At 38.8% G+C, this 20,583-nt stretch overlaps 2 protein-coding genes across 3 annotated transcripts in view; one reads left to right on the top strand and one right to left on the bottom strand.

Moving 5' to 3' along the window:
• Positions 1 to 3,289, top strand: part of LOC100767743 (leucine-rich repeat-containing protein 39) — a 19,029-nt gene extending 15,740 nt beyond the window's left edge. The window contains exon 8 of the mRNA XM_035451729.1: positions 3,237 to 3,289. Within this exon, the coding sequence (XP_035307620.1) occupies positions 3,237 to 3,289 (53 nt within the window). The remainder of the gene's footprint in view (positions 1 to 3,236) is intronic.
• On the bottom strand, positions 649 to 20,583 carry LOC100760563 (tRNA:m(4)X modification enzyme TRM13 homolog). 2 transcript variants are annotated; one of them, XM_027395588.2, is made up of 11 exons: positions 20,300 to 20,583; positions 17,887 to 17,933; positions 17,678 to 17,744; positions 12,691 to 12,753; positions 12,226 to 12,295; positions 11,964 to 12,070; positions 11,120 to 11,287; positions 8,723 to 8,795; positions 7,035 to 7,109; positions 4,373 to 4,805; positions 649 to 3,674 (listed from the first exon to the last, which is right to left on the bottom strand). In XM_027395588.2, exons 1-11 carry the CDS (start codon positions 20,447 to 20,449, stop codon positions 3,479 to 3,481), a joined length of 1,449 nt encoding a protein of 482 aa, XP_027251389.1. In that variant the 5' UTR covers positions 20,450 to 20,583; the 3' UTR covers positions 649 to 3,478. The 2 variants fall into 2 exon arrangements, with proteins under 2 accessions (XP_027251389.1, XP_027251390.1); XM_027395589.2 differs by lacking the exon at positions 11,120 to 11,287.

Genomic DNA, 20,583 nt, shown 5'->3' with positions numbered 1-20,583 from the left:
CAGCCTCCAAAGCCACAGAGAAATCCTGTCTCAATACCCCACCCCTACCCCCCCACCCCTGCCAAAAAAATCATTCCTTTGTCTACCAAGTGGCAGACAGCTCAGATTGAGCATGAACAGGCCTTCCTCATCATTCTGTGATACAATAAATCATTCCGCCACCCACTTGAGTTCTGCCCGCCACGTGGATGGACAAAATAATACAGAGACTTATATTAGGTACAAATGCTGCTTGGCCAATGACTAGGATTTCTCATTTGCTAGCTCAGTCTTAATTATCATAAATCTATATATTTTATAAGACTTATTTTATCGGACGCCTTCTATTGGCGTCCTCATCTCTAGGATCACATGGTGGCTCCGAGCAGCGAGCAGGAGGAAGAGCGAAGGGGAAAAGGAACCACTTCCTGCCTGTCCTTGCTTAAATATGAGTCTCCTGCTATGTCACTTCCTGCCTGGATTACCACTTCTTTACTACATTTCCCAGAATCCTCCTTGACTCCTACTCCCGTTTAACTTGCTGCCTCATTGGCCAAACAGTACTTTATTCAACAATCAATAAGATGAACATACACAGAAATACATTCCCCATCAATTCTGCTTTTCTATAATCTACAAGTAATAATTAAAAAATAATTTGCTTGGGGGTGAAAAATACTGAGAACATGGACTTTATTCAACAGTTAGAATCTGAGGCATAATATACAGATGGCAACCATTTCATCTCATAATTTAGAATTAAACATTTCTATAATCAAGGAAAGTTTTAAAATTGAAACAAAGTCAGAGGAATAAGGCAAAGAGCACCATTTGTTAGTAAAAGCAGTGAAATAGCAGCATAGAAACAGAAACCTTGGCCTTGTAATACAAAGGTGAAGAGCTATGGATGGAAAAGGCAGATGTTAACTTGCTCCATATGAACAGTTACTTTGAAAAGGAGTGTAATCAGAGAGAACAGTACAGCCATTCCTCTAGGGAACCCTTTCCAGAATCCAGAGGATGCTTAGGGATGTTCACTTCAGAAGGGGCCTTTGATGCTTCTGTGGGTCACTGAAGCAGTAGTGTGAACAAGCTGGGGAAATGGTCAGCAACAAAGTTCAAAACAGTTTGTGGCCTAGTTTTGGGAAAAAAGGATAAAATATCTGAGTCAAGCAGGAGATAGAATGGATAATCATGGAAAACAGTGTTTAGGATGAATCTGTTTCCATCTGGGACAACTGAACAGTAATACTCCACTTGGAAAATGAGGTACCGAATCTAGTTTGATAGGCAGAATGAGGAGGGAAGAGACTCAGGAAGAGTTGTGATGTGAGTTTGATGTACCTATGAAACTTGTATGATGAAGTAACTGTGGATGTGAAGTTCAAGGGAGTCTGCTAAGCATAAAAAGTCTGAAAGTCAAGAAATACACATGCTAGCTCACATTCTTATGTGAGGCAAGAAAAAAAGAAAAAAAAAGTTGGAAAAACTGTAATCTTGATTTAAGATTAGCACTCAAAGAACAAACTTATTTCCCCATAATGTACTCAGAACCATTATCAGAACATGTACCTGAAATGAATGGCTCATAGGACTGTATCAGTATAGTCCATGTGGTTGCTGGGAATTGAACTTAGGACCTCTGAAGAGCAGCCAGTGCGCTTAACCACTGAGCCATCTTTCCAGTCCTGGACATAAATTTTTAATGATACACAGTTTGTGATACAAGTAACATTCATGGCATAAGGATAATTCTTTGTTTGTTTTGTTTTTTTGAGATAGGGTTTCTCTGTGTAACAGCCTTGACTGTCCTGGAACTCCCTCTGAAGACCAGGCTGGCCTCAAACTCACAAAGATCCACCTGCCTCTGCCTCACAAGTACTGGGATTAAAGTCAGGTGCCACTACTACCTGGCAAGGATAATTCTTAAACAATGAGTTATCTTAATTTATGTTCCCTTGATTGGGGAATCTGAGTAATTGACTTAAAAATAATCAATATATGTTAACAATATTTGACATAAAAGTATAACAAGAAAAAAGCAATAATTTAAATAAAAAGTAAAAGTCTTATATTAAAATAGACTAATCAATTACTATTCTCTCTCATTAGTATTTACTCTGTGCTTATAACTGTTCAAATTGCTTTCCCTGGGCTGTCTCGTGTAATATACACAACCTTGTGTATATTACAGAAAGTTGAGGCACAAAGAGATTAAGTAACTGGCCAGCTGAGAGATGGTAGGGTTGGAATTTAAACTTAGGCAATCTGACAACACATGAGGTTAAACTAAAACAGAAAGCCAGGAGTTAAACTGTGTTTGGCTTCTTCCCTACCTAATACAGTTACCTCAGTGTCATTCTAGTATCTAAAACTAGTGATTCTGCATCTTTGTCTTTACATATTTACCAACAACTAAAATAATGTTTACAAACAAATGTAGAAACAAATCTAGGGTAAGATGTGGAAGAGGAACAGTCTTATGACATGTCTGGTTTAATATCTGCTTGTGTACAGAAATTGCTTATCAGTTATGTAAAGCCCAAATGTGAGGTTCTGGTTTCATTATCTAATTTGTATTCTAATCCAAATCACTTTTCCTGCTGGCAAGGAGTACATGATTTTAATCCTGGCACTGAGGAGGAAGAGGTAGGGGTATCTCTGAGTTCCGGACTGGCTAAGGATTACCAAATGAGACCCTGTCTCAGAACACACAAACAAAAACAAATTATTTTCCCAAACAGGAGAGAACCTTCCTTTTTTTTCTTTATAGTTATATTTATATATATGAGACTGGTAAAAAATACATGATACTGAATTAACTTTAGAAGTTACATGCAACTTTCAAATTTGATTTGTGATTTATGTTTACAAATAATATTCTTTAGAAGTTTGAACTAGATAATCAGAAGACCTAAAGTAAGATTATTTTCCCCTTGAAACCATTTCTTCATTTTTGGAGTCAGGGATAGACTCTGAGAGTACAAACACAGGTATGGCTCTGGAACTTTGATGGTGATGTCTTTTGCCAATTCCTCCATTTCTAAATTTGCATTTGTGAAAATTGCAATTATTCTTTATAGACCCAATTTGAAAAAATCCCCCACTTAGATTGATCCTTGTTACAAATTGGCATTGGTTATTACAACTAGAGCTCAAAAATTAAAATATATCAAATAAACCAAAGATAAAATTTGCAGATTAATACACAAGAGTTTAGACTGTAACTATATGTTGATGTATTATATGTGTTTCAGATGACCAAGTCAACGGTCTGACTCTGCCAATCTCTATACATTCTGATGGATAAAGTAATTCTAAGAGCCCTGCTGAAAGGAATACTTGGAGGACATGGTGAATTCTCTGTTTGGACTTTGGAAGTAAAAACAAACAAAACAAAAAACTCGCTATCTATATTTTTGTGAATATAAAAGCATAACTTAAAAAGAATGAAATATTTTTGTTTGCAGAAGGTAACTGATGTTCAGTTTCTTTTCCATTAATGAGTTGCTTCCTGCGATGACAGATGAGCTGGTACAGCAGTTAGTAACACGTTTTCCAGAGATACCGATGGGTCTGTATAGTACTGTAAAGCAGGACTGAAGCCTTTCTGTTGTAAATACTGGAGTCGGCCTTGGTCAATCAGCAATTTGCAAAGATGTCCTATATTCTTTTTCTCTTCAGCAGTAAGAATCCTAGTGAATAAACACACAGGGAATTAAAGCTTTGTAAAAGTTCCTAAAAAACTTGGTCACTGCTGTTCAATAACAAAGCTACTAACTAGCCAGCCATACACAAGGTGCTGTCTCTTGCTTCCCAGACTTGTCTTTATTTTTTTTTCTCAGACTTGTCGTTATGATCACAACTAAAATGTGTTTTAGCCTACTCCAAAACTAGACCATAAGATCTATTTTCTTGACTAAGCTGTTGACAGCAGTAATCTGAAAAAAGAACCTTACTCAGTTTCACTTTCTATGCTTGATCTTAGCCAAAGACCAAGAAGCAACTATTCAATTCCATTTTCTCTGTTTCTCTTGCTTAAGGTCCATCACAGTCTGAAAATATTAAAAGGAAAATTCCCAAAATGAACCTTTGGTAATGCCATTTTGACTCGACTCCTACCTGGGGAATGAACCTTTGCCTAGCACATGCTCATCTCAAGAATATCCACACTGTGTGTTACTCAGTCACTAGTCATGCACAGCCATCCTGGTTATTAAATTGACCGATGGGGCAACTATAATGCTAACATGCGCGGTTCTGTTTTATCTAAGGCTCTAGGCAACTTCGGGAGATCCTGAACTGTTACCCACAGGGAACAACAGGGGGACTACTTTATATTAATACAGTATTTCCCCCTTCAGTGTGGGGCATTACAAAAGCCATCACTTACCCAGGCACACCATCAGTGCTGCCATCTGTGAGTCTATCTCCCCCATCATCATGCTCGTCATTGTCAGAATTCTGATCATCTTTTCTCTTTGTAGTAATATCTGAGGCTTCCAAAGATGTCCTTCTCATTCCACATGTTGCCCAACTACTCATTCTCTGGAAATAGTAGAAGTCCACTGCCCCAAGGCCTAGAGCCTTGAAATACTCTTTGCCCACATAATGTCTCCAATCACACCTGTGATGACAACAGAGTGCAATGACAATACCGGCCACAGGGGTCCACATCTCTGGGATATTTTTTTCATTTCCTTCCTTGAACAAAATGTTACTTTCTTTTTCTGTTTTATCATTCTTTATGCGTTTGGCTAAAGGTTCTTCATTCCTTTCTTCAAAACTGGCAGCATAGGTTTCAACCAAACATCGTAATGCAAGATCTGCAAACACAATCATGTGGCCCCCAAGCCACATCATCTTTAAAAGTATTCTTCAGATTTCTTAAGCAGTATGGTTAAAAACAAAACAAACAACATAAACCAGCAAAAATCTACTTAGCTATATAGTGTAACAATTCTACCATACGTTATAAATTTTTCTCAAACTTGCCATCTTACTTTAATTTTCTAGTGATTCATTTTTCATAAAGACTACTTCTCAATAAAATTAAAGCAAGCTTAAACCCTATGATTTGAAAATTTTCTTTCCAACTACTTACATTGTCTTTCATTTCTCCCATCCTAACTAAAGTTATGAGCTTAAGAAATTCCAAAGAAAGAAAGGAAGGAAGGTGTTTTTACTTAGAATACTGACCCAGGTTTGAGAAGGTAGTTTTTTTGTTGTGTATCTGTTTTATTTTGAGATGGGTTCTGTATAGCCCTTGCTTCTATCTCCTGGTTTGAGGCTACAGGTGTGTGTCAGCACACCTGGCTAAGATGCTAGTCTTGAAATGTAGGCTGGTCACAGCAAATAGTGATGAATTGAAAAGGTGAAAAAAGGAGATTCCAATATGGAAAGCAGACCAGTGGCTTTCCTGAACATAGGCATTTGTTCAGGAAATATTTGCTAAATGCCTTGTATGTTCAAAACATGGAGGATGCAATGAATAAAACTGCCATACGAGGGGCTGAAGAGATGGCTCAGTGAAAAGCACTTGCTGTTCTTGCAGAGTACCGGGTTTAGTTCCCAGCACACACAGGGTGGCTTAAAAGTGTCCATAACTCTAGTTTCAGGGGATCAAGCACCCTCTTCTGGCCTCTGTGGGCACTGGGCAAGAATGCATTGCACTTCCATATGTAGACAAAATATTCATACACATAAAAATACATTTAAAAAAAAATAAGTACCCCTAAATTGCTACACTGATAGCTGGCAAATGGGAAAGATCACAAATGTAAGCTGTAAAACTTATATTTTATTTGATTAGATTGTTATCATACTCTAATTAAAAGCAAATGTTATTCTAAAATGTTACCCAGTGATATAAAATGGATATAATTTATGTGATCTTTATATAAAATTTTAATTGTACCAACAAACATTGTTGGTAACTATTATTTAGATAAAGTGATAGCTAATTTAGTAATTACATAGTCTGTCTGTGTCTCTCTGTCTTTCTCTCATATGAAAGAATGGGTCTCACTATGTTGCCCAGATTGTGAATGAACTCAAGTGATCATTTAGCTCAAGTTATCCTCCTGCCTCAGCTTCCTGAGTTATCTGGGAGTAAAGGTTTGTTGCTTCATCCAGGTCTATCAACTTATTTTCTGTTTTACTTATATTTAACTTAAACATCATTTTTAAGATTTATAATCAGAAAAATTACTAAAAGGATTAAGTTATTTCAGAAACAAAGGAAACATTAGCAACCTCAAGTTCTTTTATAGTGACCTTAGGGACCTTCTTCTTATTAGTAACAAGAAGGGAGCAAGCTGGTGGCCAAGATATTCATTTAAATTATTCACCAAGTCCCTCTTATAACAGCAAGCATTGTATTAGCATATGCACTGTTGTTTTTTTAAAAAGAATCCCAGCACAATTTCTAATAGATAATTAGAAAATAAGGAAAAGCTATGCATAGCATATCTTGATGAATCTCCCGAAATGTGGAGAAAGCTGAGTTCAAAGATGAGCAGGAAGCTAGGCCAGTTCTTTCAAATAGGTGACAGTGGAATTCTAGAAATGGCTGAAACAATATGGCATTTGAGAAAAAAGACATGGTCCATGCTGATCAACAGTAAACCTAGACACAGACTGAGAGTTTCAGGAAGGGGAAGGACACAGTGTGTCACAGGAGGGTCTAAGTACTAATACTTCAAGCACAGGGAGCAGAAAACGACGGAAGGAATGGAAGGAATGGCAATGGTGAGGGGAAGCACCAAGACAAGAGAAGGCAACTGCAGCAGAGTGAAAGGGGATTCAGATCAAGCGCACAAAGGATAGAGTGTATGGAATGTGGGAAGCAGCCACTGGAGGGTTAGGTTTTTGAGAAGCATGGGTTAGATGGGAAGAGCCAAAGATGTGTGCTTGCCTCCACCCCAGATTTTAGAAAGCTTTTACGTGGGCTAAATGAGAGGCAAAGTGACCCCCCCCCCCCGCCCCGCGATGGGCCATCAAGGCTCCAGCTTAGTGTGTTAGTTTAGAGGTTACCAAACGTCCACCTGGCTTACCTGTTGCGACCCCACACAGATGCTTCCCAATTCCTACCACAGGCAGTCTTCCTTCTTGTAGCACAGGAATCCTGTCTGAGACAGAAAGAATAAGAATTACGTTAGTTTGTTTATGATACAAAGTATTAATGTGTCCTTCCAAAAGAAGGGTTTTTAGAATTTTTGAATTTGTGAATGAAATATGTGAAAACAAACAATTCTCACAGAATCCAGTAAACATCCTAAAACTGTATCTGTGTTTAGCACATGACAAACAAACAAATTTCCCCTGTCTCATTATGTAGTACTGGCTGGCCTGGAATGCATTATGTAGTCTGGGTGATCCTCCTACCTCAGCCTCCCAAGTGCTGGAATTACAGGAGTAAATACTATCCTTGGCTTCAGTTGAGCAGAAGAAAATACAATGATTTATATACAAATGCTTGGTTGCTTCTCAAGACTAGAATAAGATTAGTGAATGGAAGATATTTGTTGATGTTTACACTACTATCTTTTCAAATATGAAGAGCCAGCTGTGGTGGTACACACCTTTAATCTTACCACTCAGGAGGCAGAGGCAGAAGCAGGCAGATCTCTGTGAGTTTGGGGCCAGCCTGGTTTACAGTGAGTTCCAGGATAGCCAGGACTACATAGGAAGACCCTGTCTCAAAATACAAAGAAGAAAAGAAAAAGAAAAAAAAGTTAGAAAAAGTATAAAGAAAAGGCACTAAAGAGAACGACCAAGGGGTATGTGTATGTGATGGGGGAAGGCCTTCTGTGTATATGTTTGTCTTATTGGTTGATAAATAAAGCACTGTTGGCCAATAGGAAGGCAAGACAGGTGGGACTAGGAGTCAAGGAGGATTCTGGGAAATGTAGTAAAGACAGAATCGCCATGTGATGCCGGGAAGAGAGGCCGTGTGCTGCTGATGTCCTCAATAAAATAAGTCTTTATAAAATATATAGATTAATGGTTATGGTTGATACTGAGGAAAGAGCTAGCAAATGAGAAATCCTAGTCATTGGCCAGCAGCATTGTAACTAATCTTAATCTCTGTGTGTTATTTGGGGGCCTTAACGTGGCGGTGGAACTCAGGCAGCTGGCAGAAAGACTTATCACTACATGTATGCATGTGTGTTCGTGTGTTCGTGTGTGTGTGTGTGTGTGTGTGTGTGTGTGTGTGTGTGTGTGTGTGTGTAATTGTGTACATGTGTGGGTGTGCATGCATGTGTGTGTGTATGTGTCTATATGGAATGTTAATTCCATAGCAATAAGCTACTTTCTTCGTGACATAATTCTTTTATATACTACCCACACAGAGAACTATCTCCTCTAATGATTTTGACAGTCATGTTAACTATAGTCTGAAGGCTAGTTTAAACATTTCAAGTTAATTTTTTTGAGACAAGGTCTCACTATGCAGCTCTGGGTGGCCTGGAAACCACAGAGATCTACCTGCCTCTGCATCTTGAGTGCTTGGACTAAAGGTGTGCACCATCATACTTGCCTTACTCAAAATTAATAAGGACTTATCAACAGTTTTAACTTCCTGCATATCATACTACACTTTACATATACTTATATTAACAAAGCACTAGTGTTACTTTGTTCTTCCTAAAGCACAGGTCTGTGGGAACAGAATTCTAAGCAGCCCCCAGAGTTTGAAATGTCTGACTTAGATAGAGTATTGGAAAGTTATGCGACTTACTCAAACACAAGTGTTGAATATCAATTTGAAGTCTTTCAAACAGTGAGTTCTTTTTTCTGTGTTTACCATCTACCTGCATAAACAGGGCATTACTGAATTAGCATTCTTAATGTTCAAAAATAACTTTAGGAAAATGTTTCTATTTGTTTTCAAAATTCAGAGTAAATATACCTAATTTTTATAGTTAAAAAGAGAATGAACAACAACTTAGAGATTTATATTTTTGGGTGAAAACTCAAAAATAACACCCATTTTATAAGGCTAGAAAGTCTATAGGTTATTACTATTACATATACACATTCTCTCTCTCTGAGATCAACCTGCCTCTGCCTGAGTGCTGGGCCACATTATTTCTCTTAACCACAACAAAGGCTTACAGATGTTAGTGACTATGGTTACTTGTGCATTTCTGTCTTTATCACCCCTGGTTCTACTATAGCTCACTCTTCTTATTCTCTTTAAACACAATCCTTTAACCATTATACCCATGTGCCTATGAATATTGGTCCAGATTTCTCTAAAAATCAGATACATTAGTCCTTCCTCCACCTCCACCACCCCACTTTTTTTTTTTTTTTTTTTTTTGACAGTTATTGGGATTAAAGGCAGACCTTATATATGCCATGGCAGCAACTGACCACTGAGCTACAGCCTCAGCCCCCTCTTAAAGTTTTTTGTTTTCAGTCAGGCAGTGATGGCACATGACACACCTTTAACCCTAGCACGTGGGAGGCAGAGACAATTGGATATCTAAGTTTAAGGCCAGCCTGGTCTACAGAGTTACTTCCAGGACAGCCAAAGCTACATAAAGCAACTCTGTCTTGGAAAAACAAACAACAACAACAAAATCTTTCTTCTTTCTTCTTCCTCCTTCTCCTTCTTCTTCTTCATGGTTCTGACATTCGAACCCAGGGCCTTAAATGTTAGGCAAAAAATCTCCCACTAAGCTACAGTCCCAAGCCCTGAGAAACATGTGGGCAGGAAATTAAGCACATACAGAAGAAATGAATTCATGCTTTTCCTCCTTAAGAATACCCTGTGTCCAATTAAGCCAGAAACCAGCCCAGATTACTGCTCTCTCAAAAACAATGAATATCAAAACAGTAAGTCTTATGACTTCCAACATTTTAATATTTCTCATTCTTTCTTTTCTCTATAGTCCACTGGATGGCCTTTACTCTCAGAACATTTCTTACTTGTACTATTGAATAAAAATTTTCATATTCTCAATTTTCCTAACAGCATTGCTAGGATAGCATCTAAAACACATTTTTACATGTGTGTGTGTGCACCATGTGCTATCTGTGGGAGGTGCCTGAAGAGGTCAGAAGATGGTGTTGGATCTCCTAGAGCAGGAATTATAGAAGCTGTGAGATGCCTGACAGTGGTGCTAGGAACCAAACTCAGATCTTCTGGAAGTGCGGTAAGCACTCTAAACCACTGAGCCAGGGCCTGCAGCTCCACAGAAAGTTTTAAAATCATTTAAAAAACTTCCTCCGTGACTACTGATGAAGACTGAGGTTAGCTCTCTACCTTCATGCTCTTGCAGCACTGAGTACTGCTCATAGGTACAACATACTTAAATAGAGAACTAAAATGCTGCATGGAAGCCTCTATGAAGCAAGAACCCAATCTTCTCCTGTATCCCTAACACAGAGCAGGACAAAGCTAAGAATACAACAGGAGACCTTTCTAAACCAGCTCTCTTTCCTGGTTCATACTGCCACATTCTACCTCAGGCATTAATGCTTCCTTTGTTATTCCAGGCATGTGGTAACACAGTTCTTATTTCTCAGAATGCTTCTAATGCCCTATCTAGCGAATGCTCATTCATTTTTCAAGATGACCATAGGCGCCATCATGGTCATTCTCCACTGCCTCCCTGTAATAAAGCCTATCACGCCTTCCTTTGAGCTCATCCATACTCTGCAGGACTAACTCTTTCTTTAATACTTTCCTCACGTACTCATATAGCTCCCTTTTTTAAAGACATGCAAGAGCACAGCTGCCTTATCAGTATCTGTCTGTATATACAGTGTGCCTATCACGGTGTACAAGAATATGCTTCAGAAGTCTTTAACAACAAAAGAGTGTCAGCAGTGGTAAATGTAAGCTTAGGATGTGGCTTAATTCCTAGCTAAAGCCCGGTTCTGTCCAGATTTTCTTGTCTCTGCAAACAATTTTAAGAACTCAGATCATGAACTATCAATACTTAAATTTAAAAATTTACCTTTAGTTTGACCAGTACAATTAGAACCAAACAAATAATAACAACAAAAATTACAGTCAAATATATAAGAAAGGAAATTCATTTTAAGAGACAGGTTCCTATCATTTTTTTTTCCTACAGGAGAAAAATATGTTTGGTTATTAAGCTCCTACAATGGATTTACTTACCTTGAATCTTGTGGTCACTTTTTCTACCAGGAGGAAGTGAACGTTTTCAGCATCTTTTAAGGCAATATCAACCCAGTGAGATAATTTCCCCTTTCCCGCTCCAAACTCAACAAAGCATCTTCTTGGACCAAGTAACTTTAATTTTTCAATGTTACCTAAAATAGAAGCCTGCAAACTCCACAGGATTATTTTATAAACTACAGCAAAGGAATCTGATTTAAATTCAAAAAAACTCCATGGGATTAATTTATAAACTACAGTAAAGGAATTCGACTCAAATGCAAAAACAACAAGGTAATCTCTACACAAGGCAGAATGCTTTCACTGACAATTTCTGAATGGCTAAAACATTTTTTTCATTTTATTTTAAAATAATATCTGTATTCAGGGTCATATCCATGCTGAAATTTTTACTTTATATTCACATATAATTTTGAATGAAAGTATTTTGTTCACTTAAAAAAATAAGTAATTATACTCAGAACAGAATGTTATTGCACTTTTTAAATTGGTTTTTTTCAAGACAAGGTTTCTCTCTGTAGCCCTGACTCACTTGTAGACTAGACAGGCCTTGAACTCAGATCTGCCTGTCTCTGTCTCCTGTGTGCTGGGATTAAAGGCATGTGCTACTACACCTAGCTAGAATGTTACCTTTAAAAATTACCTTTATTTATTGTGAGCATACACACAGGTGTATGCCTTTACAAGCCAGAGGACCATCTACAAGAATTGATTCTCTCCTGTCACCAGGTAGGTTCAGAGTACTGAACTCAGGTTATCAGACATGGTGAGCCATTTCATCAAACATACAAACGAAGGTTAAGTTACTGTGGTCTAAACATACCTGCTGTTTTAGGTGCTTGACTGCACAATCACCATTTTTAGGGTCATTAAGGGCATCATTTAATGATGGATGGGACATAATGTGATCTTCAAGTGTAGAATTCAAGCCTGTGCCAAAAAAAGAAAAACAAAAACCCCACAAACATGATAGCTTAAGCAGCCAAACATGAACTATGGGACTCTGAAGAACAAACAGAAGATATCAATTTATACACCACCTAGTCCTTCTCAAATAATTGAATTGCAACTTTAGGCAGACTTACCTTCACTTGCTTTTCTCAATTTCTTAATTAAGTTTTCCAACTGTTCTTCAGATAGAGAAGAAAATGGAACCTATACACAAAAACATGCCACAACAAAAATGAGTAGAAGCCTACCATTGTGCCGACCCTTGCCAGTTTAAGTCTTCTTCCTGACAAGACTTCGTTCCTAGGTAGCCATCGGAACTACCCAACTGTGAAGGCACCACTCAATCTCTTTAACTTCCCTCATTCCTTAAGGGTCCAGAAGTCTGGGCTCAGTTAGCTCACAACAGAGACATATTGCAGTTTGCTATGGGTCATAAGCTGGTCTGGGAACTAACAATCACTACCATCAATGGTTCTATAAGGAAATACACCCTAATGTCAAAACAACAGATCTTTCCAAACAAAAGTAAGGAATGGTCAATGTATAAGGAGATAGCTTATAAATACCACTTGGAGTTTAGTATTAAATAATATACTTACTAATTGTTCAGGATTTTCCATTTCATCCTTTAATCCTGCATTTATATCTTGAATAAAGAAATCCTTGACAAAACCAAAATCATAACATATTATTAATATGACATTCACAACAATTAAGCTGAAGAACTGTTTCATCCCTTCATCCTACCACACCACCACCCTTTTCTCAATCACCAAATGTTACTCCACCAATACCATGGTGACTGGTTTGCTCGAATTACCATAGTAAACAACAGAAGAGACAAATCTCTCTCTACCTTCATGGATCTTCTAGTGAGGGAGTTGTATAAAGAAGCATTTACAGTCTTAAAATTTTACCTGTTTAGAGGTTAGACTGAGTATTGTGCTAATGTTGCATTATGGCATTAAAATAAAAATAAGATTTTCTATATTTATAAACATTTACATTTTTATATTTATATACAAACACACACACTGCTCATTGAGGATGCAGCCTGACCCCAAACAGACAAAACATAGCTATTCTAATGGCGTAAGTCTGATTTATTTTAAAATATTAAGTATCGAAAGTAAAACTATCCTTTGACATTTTAACTAATATAATGAGATTTTATTAGTTCACTGGCAAGTACAGAAATTTTAGGTGAAGATCAAGTCAACACTGTCCAGTAGAACAACTTTCTGCAATGATGGAAATGTTCTACATCTTCCCTGACTGACAAGGTAGCCACTAGCTGTAAAATAATGGCTACTGGGGCTAAGAATTGCATTTAAATTTTATAAATTTTTAATTAACCCAAATTCCAGTAGTCACGTGTAGTTAGTGGCTACCCTACAGGATGGTACACACATACAGAGGCATGAAATAATATGATGTCTATAAATCTTGATTTAATGCATCTCTTATGGACACTGTATTCCTAACAGTTATAGATTTTGTTAAAACAGATGGTAGAGGTGCTAACATCTTGATTGTATGAGGAAACTTTTTTTTTTTTTTTTTTTTTAAGGCAGTTTCTCTGTGTAGTCCTGGCTGTCCTGGAACTTACTCTATAAACCGGGCTGTCCTCAAACTCAGTGATCTTCCTGCCTCTGCCTCTGGGATTAAAGGAGTGCTCTATCATGCCCAGCTATGGAAGGAAGTATTTACTGATATGTTTAACAAGGGACATTGTTAACTGAGTGTAAGAGGTGAAGCTGCAGTTATCACAATGTTTTGTTCAGGGACTGATAAAAATATAATTGAAAATTAGCTCCAAGTATTAGCTCTTTGTTGAACTCTTACCTTAAAAGTGTTCTAAGAAGTACTCAGGGTAAGCTGTATTGTAGATTGGATTTTTTTTTTAATTTGTTTTTTTTTTTTTTTGAGACTTTTTTTTTGGGTCTCTCTATGTAGCTCTGACTAGGCTGGAATTTGCTACGTAGACCAGGTTGACTGGAAACTCACAGAGATCCTCTTCCTTCTGCCTCCTGAGTGGTGGGATTATAAGCCTGTGCCACCATACTTAGGTTCAGATTGGATTTTTATTTTTTATCATTATTTTTTAAGATTTTATATATTTATTATGTATACAGTCGTCTGCCTACACACCATCAGAGGCCACAAGATCTTATTCAAGCTGGTTGTGAACCACTATGTGGTTGCCGTGAATTGAACTCAGGACCTCTGGAAGAACAGTCAGTGCTCTTAACCGCTGAGCCATCTCTCCAGCCCCAGATTGGATTTTTATAAGTAAAAATTATCTGTACTAATTTATCACAAAATAACTTTTATTTGGTAAACAAAAATTTTATAAGTAAATGAAGAACTTGCTAAACTCAAGCAAAACAATGATAAGACCCCCCAGACACCGGGTTTCACATTATCCAGAGTGTACCAGATACAAACACTGCTCTGGTTCTTGCCCCATGCCGTCACCCCACTGCTTTTCTCCTCTTTTTGCCACCATGTCGTCACACACACTGGAATCTTGGGAATTACGGCATTTTTAGTAAATTGATTAGTAAATAGATCTCTTCTCAAAGTTTTTCCAGAACAAATACCCCATCCACTTGAAACTTGACCCATAGGGTGAGGAAGGTACTTGAAGTACCTTCTCACAGAACTTAAAGGCTGCTTGTGGTGAAAGCACCAGCCCTTCACACGGGTCTACCAGATGTCTGATGGGAAACTGATCCAGGATAAAGGCTTGATGTCTCTGCTGTCTACTGCTCTGGTTGTGCTACTTTAAACTTTGGAAAGATCCCTACTAAACTCTGTTAGTCGTTTCAGGTTTCTCTATCTAAAAACTGGTAATGTAAGGTTGCTTTACCTCATCTCTTTATTCCCCTCCAAGAATGAAGATACTAAGATAAAGTAAGCTACATTAGGGATCCCAGGAACAGGGAGTCTTGGAGGCAGGTTACTCTAAGGTAGTAAAGGAGGCTGTCTCAAAAGGGAGCCTTATCTCATGGGGCCTCGCTGGAGCCAGAACAGTAGCACCAATGGCACTGCCTACCTGAGGCATAAGATGTTCTCTGAGCCAGCAGGACCCCACAGAACCAGACCTTAGGGAATGGTCAGTCAGCCCTGTCTGAGACCACTTCTTGTGGCTTCTGTTACTTTTCTCCTATGTAATCAGCATTATGTAAAACACAAGGCAGGATGGTAACCTCCTGGCTCTTTTTCATTATGATCATATTAAAAAAAATATTTTTTAACTTCATCATGATTGACCTTTTGAGGTGGTGAATGGCTGAGTCTGGTCCATTGGTCCCTCAGGGTTAGGCCTCTGGGATCAGTTTAACTTCTCTCTGTACTAAAAGAGCTAAGTCCTAGGAGGTCATTGTTTTTCTTGTACATTGTCTTAATGTTAAAATACCACATTTTTTCCTTTGATAGAGGATCTGACACTGAAGCTCAACTGGTAGCCAAGGCTGGCCTAAAATTTATTATGTTGCCTAAGCTGGCTTTGAACTCAAGGTAATTCTCTAGCTTAAGCCTCCCAAATGCCAAGTTTACAGGTGTGAGCTGTCATGGACAACTAAAATACTTTTAGCTCATAGCATGTAGCACAGCGGTTCTCAACTGAGAGACATTTGTCAATGCAGAGGATATCTGTTGCAAAATGACTGACCAGAGGGTTGGGTGCTGTGGTACAAGCCTTTGATCCCAGCACTCAGGAGACAGGCTGAGGCAGGTGGATCTCTGTGAGTTTGAGGCCAGCCTAATCTATATAGTAAGCTCCAGGTCTACATAGTGAGATCCTGTGTTTTGTTTTTGTTTTGTTTTTTTTTTTGTCTCCCTCTAAAAAAACAAAACAGAGAAGAAGTGCCTCTGGGAGTCACTTCTGTTGAGCCTTTTGATTTCCTACAAGGCTCACTGGGCTTCAGACTAGCCTTTCAAGAACAGCAGTACACCAAGCACCCTTACAAGACAGAAATGGCATTTCTTTCTAGATCGAATGGCAGGCTTACTTACTGGACAGTATAATAAAAACGTCTTCCTATGAAAACAGTTGAGGCAGGTTTGCTTACTGCCCCAATTTAGAAGGAAAAAGTATATCCTGAAGATGGGATTTCTCAGCTTCAATACAAGTCACTGCATATGCATTATTCCCAGCAGAGCCCCAGAGCTGAGTCCATAGGCTTTGAAATAACAATAACTGACAAGAATAAGAAGCCCTGCTTCTTCTATCAGGTGAATAATAAAAATTCCCAGACTGTGGCAGTAGCCTAGTGGTAGAGCCCCTGACTACAGGCATTTCAGCCTTTGTCTCTGTCTCTGACCCTAGAGTCTCCTAATTTCTGCTGCCATCCATAAAACTGTGTCACATGCTAGCTTGTGACAAATATGGTGTGTGCTCTCCATTATTTACTCCCAATAAAATGAATACACTTCGTCTGACAACTTCTTTACCTGTAGATATTTTTAGATACATAGCCACACACATGAATTTTATTGATCAGGATGATAGCTGATGGCCAAATTATTACTATATGTGTTCAACATTTCACTTTGGTAGTATCATTAAGACTTTTCTATTCTTATTTTAAATTTCTTTGAAAAAAATGAATTTTATATTATATATCTGAGATTACAATACGATGCTGGGCAGTGATGTCGTATGCCTTTAATCCCAACAGAGGCAGAGGCCAGCCTGGTCTACAGAGCAAGTTCTAGGACAGGGCTACTACATAGAGAAACCCTGTCTCGAAAAACTAAAACAACAATAACAAGAAACCCAACATGGGATCTTGGAGTACATATTGTAAAATGCTTCATATTATGAAGCAAATGAACATACTTACCATTCTGTACACTTACCCACCCTCATCCTATTCTATTTTGTTATCAACAGAAATATGGATTTTTAGCTCTTGCTTGGGTGAACACTGTGAAGGACTCAATATGAACTGGTGCTAGCTCAAATTCCCTATTTCTGTACTGAGTCTAAATCTCAAAGACGACCAGCAGTTAGTTTTTACAACCTTAATTCTAAACTTTTACCTCTGATTCCAAATCTCTTGTTGCATCATCACCCCCTCCACCCAGCTATCAAGCTGGGTGTGGTGGCATACACTTATCACCTTAGCACTTGGAAGGGAAGGCACAAGAAATGTTTGAGATGAACTGAAGACTAGCTTGGGCAATACAGCACAGTTCCCTACCTCAAAAGCAAATAAACAACAAAAATAAAATGTGACAAAATACTGGGCAGGTCAGGGTGGCACAAAGCAGTAATCTCAGTACTTGAGAAGCTAAGGGAGGAGGGCCTTAAGTTTGAAGTCATCCTGGGCTACACAGTGAAAGCCTGCCTCAATCTAGAAAAAAAAACAAAAAACAAAAAAAACCCCAAAACCCCAAACAGACAAAACACAAGAATAAGAAAGAAGAAAAGAGGAGGCAGGAGAAGAAGGAGAGAAGAAAAGTACAGTTATCAAATGAGAACTTAAATACATTTGCCAAACTCAACCTACACCTTATAATACTAAGACACACACAGACACACAGACACACCACATACCATATGTTTTAAATACTTACAGGCTTTGGCTTCTCTCTTGAGTTACATTTTTTTAAATGTTTTGCTAGTTGGTCTTCATATACAGTGCTAAATTTAAAGAGAAAATTTAAGAGAGAGAAAATCTTAAATGAGCCTTGTGAAGTTACTCTTTCTATTACATCACACCCCTACACGCCCATACCTACTCCCCAAATGACAACAAAAAACACTTATTTGAACCCATACTTACTGTTTTGGATCTAAAGGACACAAGATTCTTTTTCGAGCATTTTCTCCCTAATAAATTAAAAAGGATACATTTATTAATGCATCAAGTTTATTACATTCAGATGTTAGATATACCCACAGTGTACCTCTATTCCCAAAACAAGGTAAGGAAACTTTAAAAGGACATAATGAAAAATAAGCAAGATCAGGTCATGTTTATAACAATAAAAAAATCTGTCATTGGCTCCTGTATAAAAGAAAAAATACTGTTTTGGACTGCTTCTATAACTTTGCATCAGAGATAACACCTGCTAAAAATGGGTGCAGTTATTACATGCGCCACTAAGAAAAGGTGTTAACCATTTACTTCAAATTAATAAAATATTGTATAATATTCATCATGTACAAAATTATCTTTTGAAATACTTACTATAAATGGCTAAATTGTGATGACTAACATACATACTACTTGAATACTTAATTTTGGAAAATGTTGCCCATTTAAATTAAGTTGTTGATTTTTAAAATGCACATTTATCTCTAGGTTGTTACGATATGGGGAAAAGCTAGGCACAGAGAAACATAGTTTGAATTTCAGCACACTAGAGGAGAAGCAGGCAGATCTTGAGTCAAAGGCCAGCCAGTGTTACATACTGAGACCTTGTCTCAATAAATAAATAAAATACGGGAGGGTGGGTGGTAGTAGTGCCTTTAATCCCAGAACTTAGGAGGCAGAGGCAGGTGAATATCTGAGTTCTCGGCCACCCTGGTCACAAAGTGGGTTCCAGGACAGCCAGGACACAGAGAAACGCTATCTTGGAAAAAAAAAGTATGAGAGGAAAAATGAGGCATGGAACTCTTAACAATTTAGAACAGGTCATATCCACTGGCTTTGCAACTTTTCAATATGCTAGTTACAACATTCTGAGTCATACACATTTAACTATAGGCACTGTGAGAAAAGAAAGGAAGACAGAGGGCATTGACATTCTACTCTACAGACGCTCTGAACATGACGGTACAATTATTAAAGCCAGAGACCAGCAGAACTGCTTAGGTGTGGTTCTCAGTTCTATGACCCTACAGGGGCTCACTGCCTCATGTGAAAGGTGAGAATAATAGTATGATTCATTTCCTAAGGATTATGAAAATTGAATGTTTAAAAGCAAAATAACAACACTTAATATAAGTCTCTGTGTGTTTTTCTTTGGGACTAAATGGCGGTGGGACCAGGGGGAATAGAAACTCTGTCTTCACAACACTGCTTAGCATACTGGTAGTCACACAGCAAAAGCTGACCAAGTATTTACTCTTAATTTTTTTCTCAATTGTTTGTTTCAATCAATTTCAGCATGTTCATGAATTTATGCACAGTGAATTTTAGGGAAACTTAAAATTATTCAGTATTTAAAAAATAATATATATGATTTCCTCCTGATGTAAAAATCTTAAAACTTAATTTCAAGTTTGGTTCTTTGGTGGAGACCAGCTGCTTGTGAGGCTGAGACAGGAGAATCTCTGAGATCAGGAGTTCAAGGCCAACATGGGAAATATAGCAAGATCCCTGCCTCAATAACAAACAGGAAAATTACCTAATAAAATAAATAGGCTTCTATTCTAATTTGCAAAGCCCAATCACGAGCGCGAGCATTCAAGAACACACACACACACACACAAACACACACACACACAAACACACACACTACACACAAAAGCATTTTTAAAAATACATTGAGTTTAGAAACTGTGTATATCGTGTACAAGTACCATTGTTATTGAGGTGTTTTCTTTTTTGGTGTAGAGGGGGATGAGGCTGTCCTGTGATTTGTAGCTCAGCAAATTTGTCCTCTATTCACCAGAAGCCACTAATAAATATTTTGCACTTACAGTCAAGATGTCTTATGGCATTACCAAGTGTCTGCTGGGCGACCACCCCCCCCCCAAGACCCCAAGAAACCAATAGCGCACTTTGCTTTCAACTTCAGAGTGAACTGTTATGTGCATTACTTTTTTCCCCCCTTCTTCGTCCCAGAATAATAATTATAAGTTCATAAGGTGCTTCCTGGTGAAGCCCGAATGAGAAAATTTCAAAGTTTTCGCCCCGATGCATTCACGAGTGGTTTATCCTCCACAAAAGCACTAACCAAAGCCCAGTTAGTGAGACCTAGTGACTTCAAACACCACTCGGTAAAAATAACCACTTCCCACGAGGGCAAGAGTGGAAGGATGGGCACTGAGATCTCTGAGAGCGCACCCCAGGGGGTGCATTACTCGGTACGAGAAAACAACGCTCCCCAGGGGGGGCTCGGCGCGGGGCGCGGCGCCGCGTCTGCTCGAGTGACAGCGGCGAATCGGTGGGACAGAAGCAGGAACCCGTCCGAGAGGGGCGAGCACCCACAGCCCCGGACACGCGGGAGGGGAGGGCGATGCCAGACCTCGGCGGCTCCGGCGTGCTCTCCGCAGAACCTCTTGCCCGCGGCCGCCACCATCCTGCAGAAGCGCCTCTTCTTCTCCACGAAGTAGCTGCACCTGCCCTCGGCTGGAACGCCGCTCGCCGCGTGCGAGGTCGGCGCGGGACCCTCCATAGCGCTCGACCGATCCTTTCGGCGGGCGGGCGTGCATCCGGCACGCAGCCCAAAGCTGTCACTTTCCTCCGGTCCCCTTCCCTTAACAAACGTGGCCGCCTGGGGGGGTGTGTCCGAGTGTGGCCGTGCCACCT

The sequence above is a fragment of the Cricetulus griseus genome, assembly GCF_003668045.3.
Source record: "Cricetulus griseus strain 17A/GY chromosome 1 unlocalized genomic scaffold, alternate assembly CriGri-PICRH-1.0 chr1_0, whole genome shotgun sequence".
Lineage (NCBI taxonomy): Eukaryota > Metazoa > Chordata > Mammalia > Rodentia > Cricetidae > Cricetulus > Cricetulus griseus.
Note: the sequence above shows the minus strand (reverse complement) of the source record. Positions and strands in the feature narration are given on the sequence as shown.